Source organism: Megalobrama amblycephala, linkage group LG3 (assembly GCF_018812025.1).
Source record: "Megalobrama amblycephala isolate DHTTF-2021 linkage group LG3, ASM1881202v1, whole genome shotgun sequence".
Lineage (NCBI taxonomy): Eukaryota > Metazoa > Chordata > Actinopteri > Cypriniformes > Xenocyprididae > Megalobrama > Megalobrama amblycephala.
The window spans coordinates 7,971,971-7,982,325 of record NC_063046.1 but is presented as its reverse complement, the minus strand read 5'-3'; the positions used below and the strand labels follow the sequence as shown (position 1 = coordinate 7,982,325).

The 10,355-nt window shown below is 36.3% G+C and overlaps 1 protein-coding gene across 1 annotated transcript; it reads left to right on the top strand.

The window, feature by feature from the left end:
- The first annotated feature begins 4,840 nt into the window (after positions 1 to 4,840).
- On the top strand, positions 4,841 to 9,970 carry rplp2l (ribosomal protein, large P2, like). Its single transcript, XM_048183683.1, has 5 exons — positions 4,841 to 4,995; positions 5,532 to 5,655; positions 5,764 to 5,812; positions 7,528 to 7,623; positions 9,853 to 9,970. The coding sequence occupies exons 2-5, from the start codon at positions 5,533 to 5,535 to the stop codon at positions 9,927 to 9,929; spliced, it is 345 nt and encodes a 114-aa protein (XP_048039640.1). The 5' UTR covers positions 4,841 to 4,995; position 5,532; the 3' UTR covers positions 9,930 to 9,970.
- The last annotated feature ends 385 nt before the right edge of the window (positions 9,971 to 10,355 follow it).

The following is a 10,355-nucleotide window of genomic DNA, read 5'->3' as shown; positions in this document are numbered from 1 at the left end:
TTTGAACTGACTCACATTTTAGACACAACATTGTCTGTTTTTGCTTCGTCAAGATTGTTCCAATCAAATCCAAAGAAACCGAACAAAACCATAGCAGTGTTTCATTTCTAAATGATTCAGTGAGTTTGAACGAATGGGGTAAGTGAACTATTCAGTGACTTCATCATATTTGTTTCGTTCCTGAACTGAATCAGCCTTTTTGAATGGGTGGGTTGAATGATTATGGTCATACGGAAGTAAACACAGAGGGCATTAAAGTAGGCAATTGCATGTTTATTTATAGTGTGATCTGCCGTGGAAGATAGCGAAATTATGCGCAGACAATATGAAAAATAAAGACAATGATGTGACAAAGAGAGCAGAGTTTTGACATTTTTATGATACGCGGCCACATGTTTCGCTTGTCTCTGTAATACCAAAGAGGCGACACTTTGATACTTTTTGGGTAACAGCCACTAGGTGGCGCTCCGGTAGCGTGGCTGCCATTATGGGGTGAAAATACTAACTGGACCATTGAATCCTTCACATCTTATGCACCCAAAATCGGAGAATTTCACTGCCAAATCAGAAGCGCAAAAGAACAGTTTTTTAAATTAAGTCACCAGTAAATTGTATGGCTCCCACAGTAAATGTTGTATTGTCTTATATATGTTTTATTTTACCAGTTGTGGAATCCAACCATTCATCCACCTGAGGTAACGTAAAAGTACTGAGTATTCCCATTTTATACAACTTTACACATTTATTAATAGCAAATTAATAATTAATAAATTTAAGATCATCATGTTTGCAGCGAACAATATAGATCAGACCTGGTGGAGTAATAATAATAATAGTATCACTAGGTCTGAATTGAACTAGGCTATATTGTACGTTTTAATGGATCACGCTACAAACATAAAGATCTTATAATACATGATTGCATTGCTGTGTTTGTTATCGCATAATTCCTTTTGGACACATTTGCTTTAACGAACATTAGACAAAGCTGCAAAATCAAGCTGTTATATTCATATATTTATTGTGCAACATTCCCAATTTTTCTGATGCATGTCCTTAATTTAATTTCATATGTTGGTATTAATTCAGTGTTTATAATGCTAATACTTGAACTTCAAATAATTTTAACCCAAACTGACTGGGTTTTGTGAAAAAAAGTGGAAGACTTAAACACAAAGTGTGTAAAATAAACTGTAAAAAGGATTTGATGATCACTAGTGATAGTATTTTATTCTGTGTTGTCATCATTCAGGTTGGATTTCAGCTTTAATGTACGTTTTTTTTTAACAAAGCAGCTGATATTGCCATAGAAACTAGTGGACTGCCGACTCGCGTTCACCCCAAAATGGCGGAAACGCAGGGCTGCTGCTGGGCGCCGGTGTTGCAATGGAACGTTCTATTGAGTGTCGCTTCTTGTTAGTGTATATTCTTTGGTAATACTCACGAGTTCTGACACATCACTGTTCTTCTACTGACTATCTTCAAAGACTATATAGAATAAAACAAGACGTGTCACTCGTATTGTTTTGAATGGGAGAAAGTGTAACGCGCAATATGGCGGAATAAGTCCCGCCTTCTAAATACGAGCCAATCGCCGACTGGTAAAGTCATCGCGTCACTGCAGCGGCCGTTAGAAGCACCGGTTTCTATAGAAACAGTCAGACGCACGCCTCCGAAATAAAGGCACAAGAGACGCGCATTTAGGTCTGCACATGCGCATTAGCTTGATCCAGCATAAAAATACAGTTTTTTTTTTGTCATGATTCGAGCGTTTGGAAAAAAAATTATGAGACAGTTGTTGTCAGATTTCATTAGTGATTTCAAATATGAAATTTAATCGAAAGCTTGGCAAACAGCCTTGGAGCTGCATGATGCCCAGGATGCACGAGAGGCGTTTCAAAGATGGCCGCCGAGTGAAATGACTTGTCTTAAAGGGACTTTGCTATCTTTCGCAACTGTCTTGATAACATTGGGTATGTAAAATCTTTGAATAGACTCCCATGAGCGCAGAATCACGACGAATGTTGATTTGCGAGTGATGTAAAAATCGCATGACTGTTCATTACAAAACATCTGACCTGTATCGGGTTTAATACCACATGTGGAAGTGGCACAAATCTGAATTGAAAAGATCAGATTCCATGTGGTTTGTACTGTTCACACTGTCATGGGGAAAACAGATATGAGTCACATCAAAAACAGATTTGGGCCACATTTAGCCTACCTGCTGTGAGAACGTAGTGTTTTTGAATAAATTGGTTGAATTAAGCAAATGATCGAATCAAGACGGTCACTTGTCGCCACCTACTGGCATATCAGTGCAACATGCAGAAACAGTCTGTGCAAAAATTATTTTATTTACTTATTTATTTTTTGTTATAGCCTATCTGCATTTATGTATATTTTGTATAGTGTTCATGGTATTCTGTCTTGTCTATAGTCTGTGGAGAACAATTCAAGTAAGATAGATTTTCATTGTACTTCGTTCTCATGGCATATGACAAAACACTTTGACTTTGAAAAGAGCAGTCAGGACATCCTGTCAAACAACTCCTTTTTGCATATCAAAGAAATAAAGTCATCTAGATTTAAATAACATTAAGGCAAAAAAAAAAAAAAAAAAAACATTTCATTTTTGGGTGAACTTTCCATTTATTACATCTGTCAACAAATCCACACTTCACACTAATATCTTTACACTGCTCACATTAAGTCTTTCTGTCAGAAACCGTTTCATGATGATTTTACAACTAACACACTTGCAGCAATTAAAACAATAGTTCACCTAAAAATGAAATTCTGTCATTAATTATTCACCCTCATGTCTTTCCAAACCTGTATGACTTTCTTCTGTAAAACAAAATAAGGAGATGTTAGGCAGAAAATGTGAACTGCTCTTCTGCATACAATGAAGACGGATGGTAATTTTACTGTCAAACTCCAAAAAGGACAAAATAATAACTTGATATTCTAAAATAGGTGTGTGTGAAACAGATTGAAATACAGTTATTGCAGATGCAGATCAGTTATTGAAAGGGTAGCCTATATTCTTCTAGTACTGTGTTATGTTATCTTGGGCATTATTTACAGCTACTCTTTGTGTTTTCATAAAATTAGAAAATATAGTTCTCATGAAGGTAAAAAATACCTCTGAAAATCATTTTCAGGGGACAAATTTTGACTTTTAGCTAATATGTGACACAAAACTAGTCATAAGTCACACTGGTATATTTGTAGCAATAGCCAACAATACATTGTATGGGTCAAAATTATCGATTTTTCTTTTATGCCAAAAATCATTAGGATATTAAGTTAAGATCATGTTCCATGAAGATATTTTGTAAATTTTCTACAATAAATATATCAAAAATGTATTTTTGTGAGTGGATATGCATTGCTAAGAACTTCATTTGGACAAATTTAAAAGAGATTTTCTCTTTATTTAGATTTTTTTTTGCACCCTCAGATTCCAGATTTTCAAATATTTCAGCCAAATATTGTCCAAACCATACATCAGTGGAAAGCTTATTTATTCAACAAGTTGACCCTTGGGACTGGTTTAAAATCCACTGATGAGATGAGAGTATTTGTGCATGAGCTACACCACAGATCACTCTATATATTTGGTTTATATGCTCCTGATAAACAATGACCTCTGCTGGCATGTTTTATCAGCAGACCATAATGGTGCATTTTTGCTCTTGAGGATTTAAAGGTGAAAATTCAAAAATGAACCCCCACTAACTAGCATAGGAAATAAAAATACTATGGCAGTCAATGGGGGACGAGACCTGCATGGTTACAAACATTCTTCAAATTATCTTCTTTTGTGCACAGCAGAACAAAGAAACTCATACAGGTTTGGAACTACTTGAAGGGGAGTAAATGATGACAGAATTTTCATTTTGGGGTGAACTATCCCTTTAAATGATATATATGAGCTAAATAATTTAGAATTTGTCACATTAAATGCCAATTTTCGACTTTTTTAGTAAGGAAAACAATGACCTTTTTTCCATTTCTCTGAAAGTTATGAAAGTTTCCCCTCAATTTTTGGAATGATTTTTGTTTCCTAAATGTAATATAAATTATATATAAAACATGAATCAGCAAACTTACGGCTACTGTCACATCTACTAGGCACACTGATATTTTATAGTTCAGTGATTGAGCACAAAAATACCAGTTATATATTGTTTCTCATTTTTATTATTAGCGTAATATGCGTAATATATAATATATTTTATTATTATCGTAATATATATGCATAATATATAATATATTTTATTATTATCGTAATATATATGCGTAATATATAATATATTTTATTATTAGCGTAATATATATGCGTAATATATAATATAATTTATTATTAGCGTAATATATATGCGTAATATATAATATATTTTATTATTAGTGTACTATATATGTGTAATATATAATATATTTTATTATTAGCGTAATGGACCCTTTCACAGACTGTGGTGACGCGTTTTAACCGGCATCGTAAATTCTGCCATTTTTTATATTTTCTTTTTTTTTTTTTTTTCTTTTTTTTAACGTATATATATTTATAGCACTATACTACACTACTATCAAATTACAAAAAAATAGTTAACTGGAAGTGACGGTAAAAATGACACATTTCTCTTTTCTGACTGCTCTCTGTTTTTTGTTTTTTTTCTTTTTTGAAAGTTATGAAAACATTATTATGGAGTTTTTATTTTGATATTTGAGCAAATGGAAACAAAAATATATATATATTTAACTAGACTAATATTTTACCCAACTATGACGACTTCATTCGAAAAAAGGAGGGAAAGAGAAAAGACCCCGCCCTCAACCTCGTGATTGACGTGCCTTTCGTCCTTTCGATTCGCTCCTCGCGTGTGACGTCATCGCTCGTGTCGTTTTTCCGGTTTTCGCCACCTTTCCGCTTCCTTTCTGCCTGCACGAGCCCGCCTGTGAGCACGCGAGTCTCTCTCTCTCCGTAAAGTGAGTGAATAAAAACACCGATCTAACAAACACACGTAAACCTCAAACGAGCGAATAATGAGTGTATTTAATATCATAAAGACCCTCAATCCTTCATTTGTGAGGCTGATGTAGTGGAGAAGCTCAGATTGATGTATTGAAACACAGTCCGCTAGCAGTAGTACACTCCGCCATGTGGCTCAACACATAATTACTATAGTGAGAGATTGAGCTGTTGTTTTATTTCAAGCACACTAAATGCCCTCTTATTTTTTTAATATTTAACTCTTTATTAGGAGAAGAGCTCAATTATTGTTCATTTGCGTTTTTGTGTACACATTTGGTGCATTTTTTAATTTAAAAAACCTATGATAGTCAGTAAATAGTGTAATAAAGTGTAAAATTAGGATTATTTTAAATTCAGAAGACTTATTTGCTTGAATTAAATTATTTGTGTAAATCGTTGAGGCATTCAGCTGTCAAATATTTTTGAACGATGACCATTTTTCAAGTCAAAACTGTTCATGTTTCCATTAATTTCTCTCTATTTGATGTAGGATGCGTTACGTAGCTGCTTACCTGCTCGCTGCCCTCGGAGGCAAAGGGAGTCCCAGCACAGGTGACATCAAGAAGATCCTGGACAGTGTTGGCATTGAAGCTGACGACACCCGTATGGACAAGGTGAGTCTATAACTATGCATGAACACAGAGACCAGATCAAATGTTGTGTTTGTAAGGGACTACATCCATTCACCTGTTGTTTATGTGCTTCTCTTTTCTGTATTGTAGGTTGTGTCCGAGCTCAATGGCAAAAATATTGAGGAGGTGATTGCCCAAGGTAAGTCGGTCATTATTTACACTGGTAACATAGTGGTTACAGATGTAAGAGACTTGAGAATGTTTAAGTCCAGCCATTCAAATAAATGTGATCTTATGGCACTTTATCTCCATGTCTGATTCAAAGCAGATCGAACAAGCCATAACTGATCATTAACCGATCGTAACCATCATTTTTACTTTTCCAGGTCAAATATTGTGCTGCAAACACCAATAACAGCTTTAACTTGTCAATACTGGCGTAAGTGTGATTGTCCATGGCTAGCTGTGCATTAAATGATTTGAATGCACTCTGCTTCATGTCAGGTGGTTCTTTGCCTCCACATTGTGCATTAAAGTTGTTTAATGCACAGCTAGCTGTAGATTCTCCTACATCAGTGGCTCCCAAACTGGGGTACGTGAGCAAATAAACTGCTGAGTAGTTCATTTAATTCTACCTTAAAATAATATTAAAGCCGGGCATGTTTTTCTAACTGCCGAAATGCCGTAAATCCAGTACATTTAATCAAATTACCTCATCATTTGCAGTCAAAAACGACTGTATCCACACAAGCAGCATGCATATGATAGATTGCGTGCAGATTCTGCTGCCGTAAATCGCGCTAAATTACTGTCCTTCTCAACAATGCACCTTTGTAATAGTGGGGATTAAGCATTTACTCGCATGAAGAACAAATATAGACACGGATAATGGATTAATTTCGATTTCAATTACAAAAACATACCTTGTGAGTTCTTGTATTTAATGATGATAACGAGCAAGAATGCAATTGTTCCCAAATATCCACGTGACTGCAAACGTGGCATTATTATACAACAGGTCAAAAAACAAAACGTACATTTTAAACACAGTACTGCCAGTATTTACTCTATTTTGCAATGAAATAATAGTTCTAACGAAAACCACAGCAGAACTACAACACACGTCTGTGTTTCGCGAACAATTATGCGGCTTTGAACGAATCGTGAGTCAATGATTCATGGATAAGAATCAAGGGCTTTTTAAAGAGGGTACAGGATCAGTTTGGTGAACATGAGCATGTGTCTAGGGCCCTGTTTACAGCTGGAATTAAGAAGCGTATTTGGTCGATCAGTCAAAAGTGGACGACACTAAATACAGGTGTAAACTGTGGTTGTAAAACGTTTTGAGCTTGTCCACTTTCAATCACTTCCAGAGGTAGTTGTAAACGCATTCGACTGGATTGCTTTCATAACGTAAACGCTCATGTGGTCGAATATGTTCAAACGGCTACAGAAGTCCGTCTACTGACCTAATGAGTAAACATTATGGGAAGAGCTCTAGCCAGACGGGATTTAAACTTTTTGAAGACCCAAGTTTGGTTTGAAGATGAAAAATGTACCAAGCACAATGTTCTCTCACCATTCCTGATTTCTAACACTCACTCACAGCGTTCGGCTGGTCTTGTGTCTGTCAGAGCAGAAATAAAAGTTGATGATCTCCGTATGTTTTTCCGTCATCTCCGGTCGTGTTCAGATGTAAATTGCATGAGCTTATTTTGTCTATTCTGAAAAACCCATTCATTTACCTGCCCATATACCCTCCCCTCAAAGAAATCAGGACAGAAGAGACAGATTTAAACACCAGGTGTAAACGGGAATGTCTCTCCCTCATCTACTTGTGATCCACTCAACGAAAACGCATCTTAATACCAGGTGTAAACAGGGCCTAAGTGTGTGTCTTTTGCCGTCTGACAGGTTTCAGTAAGCTGGCCAGCGTGCCGTCCGGTGGTGCTGTGGCTGTTTCCGCCTCTGCCGCCCCATCCGCTGGAGGATCTGCCGCCGCCCCTGCTGGTCAGTGCCTTATTTTCATTATGCCTCTTCCTGTCTCTCTCTAATGGGTAGGATAGTATAGCTCAGAACTTTTCATCCTATATGTATTTGCTCAAGTTGATTTTCAGTCAACAATTTCAACCAAATATCTATGACGGGCAAGTAGATTAAAAATGTTTTAAGTAACTAAACAGTACAAATGTGGCTGAAAGTAATCAAAGTATTATTATTGTATTATGATTATAAACACTGCCTGGCCCAAAAAAATGTACATTTTAAATTTAAAGATTTAAATGGGCAAATACTTTGAGTCTACGACTGGATCATTATTGCAGTGATTGTTTCTAGCGTGATATTTTTGCCAACAATTCTTCTAAAACGAATTAAACAACCATGTAGGAAGACACATAATGGCCATATTCCATGATGACAATGTCAAGATTCATCAGGCTCAAATTGTGGAAATTGTTGGGAGGGAGCATGAAGAATCATTTTCACACATGTATTGACACTGACCTTAACCTCAGTGTAAGTCTTTGGGATGTGCTGGAGGAGACTTTACAGAGTGCTCACCTCATGCATTGTCAAGATCTTGACCAAACATTGATTCACCTCTTGTTGGAAATAACATCACAACATTTATTTCCATTCTTCATGATCCCTCTCAACCATCCTTTCACAATTTAAGCCTGATGAATCTTGATGTTCGCTATCTTCCCATCCAAAGTTGCAAAAAAAACATTTGCGAGTAAAACATTGGCATTTTTATCCACTGAGCCGAATAATACAAAATCGTCACTTCCTGATAAATAGGCCCAAAATATCACTAATAGAGTACCCCAGGGATGACGTGTTTTTGTAGGCCAACCCGGAAGTTAGCGGCGCACAGGTTCCCTCGATCGAAAGCCTATTAATTTTTCCCATAGACTTTTGGAAAATCGCAGAAAATAAGCTCATCAAAGGGTTGACACTTACACATTTTGTCTATCAAGATCATCTTTATAAGTTAATACAACATTTATACATTTTGAAGCCTAAATAAAGTCGTCAGATATAAAAGGCTAACAGTAGGCTATAAACGGACTACAGCACACCATGGTCGCGGATCAACGTCACCACCACCAAGCTTCCTCAAACTTTCTTTAGGAAAACTTTATTTAAAAACATGCTCTCTGATTGTGATCTGCGCTGTGTATGAATACTTGCCCACTTTTTCATGAGAAATGCTGTCCAAATGCCCTGTTTGTCATGATGACGTCTAAAGTCCCTGCCAAAGGAAATAGTCTCTTTTAGCAACTTGTTAGCAACCGCCGTTTTTAAGACAAAATAAAGGTTTAAAAAAAATCACAAGTGGGTTATAACTGGTGTTTTATGTCATAGATCAAAACGTGAAAATATTTAGAAGCTTTGTTAACCACAGACCTTATTTCAGGCGATTTAGCAAAAACCCATTCAAAAAACCCATAGACTTTAGAGCGATGGAACTGTAAGTCCTAAAATGCTAACTCGCTTCTGGGTTTTGCCTACAAAAACACGTCATCCCTGAGGCACTCTATTAGAACAATGGAAGTTGCTGCAGTAGGGGAAGCCATTGTATATAATAATTTCATATATAGTAAATTACTTGCACCTCGGAGCGTGCAGACGAAACGCAATAAAGTTATCTTGCTTTCGGAGGCGAGTGCCTGTTGTTTAAGAACACAGTCGTGTAAGACGGTTCGACTAAAGACAGGCTTTGCTCAGGCGTTTCAGAACAACCAAATCAACACTTTAGATGCTGTGCAAAAAGATCGGTCTGCTGGTTAGTCCCGTTATGCTTTCCCATCACAAAGTCACATGTCTTTTTGATGTGCGTTGAGGAATTTTGAGGAACACATTTATGCACATTTTCTTATTGGATATATTTGTCCGACTCAATTGAGCTCATACAGGGTTTATGCACATTTTTAGATTTTATGTGCATTTTGGCATTTCCATCCAGCATTTCCATCCCTAAATGCACATAAAAATCTGATGATATTTAGGGCAATGTTTTATGAAATATTAATAAACCCCAGTTAAATTTGCGTAAATAACTCATTAAGGGAAAAAAGTCAAAGGGCCTTCAGGATTTGTTTTGTAAATGTAACATGCTGTTATTGTTTGAAAGTTGTAATTTGACTTATGGTCAAATAAATGTGAACTGTTTAGGGTTGGCTTCCTTTAGGTCCTGTAATGTTAACGTCTTTATCCCTTTTCTTTCTCCTGCAGCGGAGGAGAAGAAAGAAGAGAAGAAAGAGGAGTCTGAAGAATCCGATGACGACATGGGATTCGGACTCTTTGACTAATCTGTCTCCTCGGGACCAAAATAAAGTTTATTACAAAATGATTTTTGCTTCCTTGTTCATTTCAGAATTTTCAAATGCGGTTTATAATGTGGAATAGTATGAGTGAATGGAAGCTTTACTGCATGATTACACTCAAATAACGGCAGTCTTGCTGATCAAAAGATGTGAACCTTGAATTAGGCTTTTTAATAATGCCTTTATGTATACTGGTCATTTGAAAATGGCTGCACTTTAATATTGGTATACATAAAGGTTACGTCATTCATGTTTATGAAAATATAGGCATACTGTTCATATCGCCATGTTGTTATTAGAGGTCAATTCTCTTAATCTAATTGGATATCTTGCTACTTTTTCACTGAAATCTAATGCCACTCAAATGAAGGGAGTTTTTCCTGCAGTCATTTCTGCCTGCGTTCATGAAAA

Coding starts and splice junctions, on each gene's coding strand:
- rplp2l (XM_048183683.1), top strand. CDS start 5,533: ATGCGTTACGTAGCTGCTTACCTGCTCGCTGCCCTCGGAGGCAAAGGG. Junction 5,656..5,763: donor ACGACACCCGTATGGACAAG/GTGAGTCTATAA, acceptor TCTGTATTGTAG/GTTGTGTCCGAGCTCAATGG. Junction 5,813..7,527: donor TGAGGAGGTGATTGCCCAAG/GTAAGTCGGTCA, acceptor GCCGTCTGACAG/GTTTCAGTAAGCTGGCCAGC.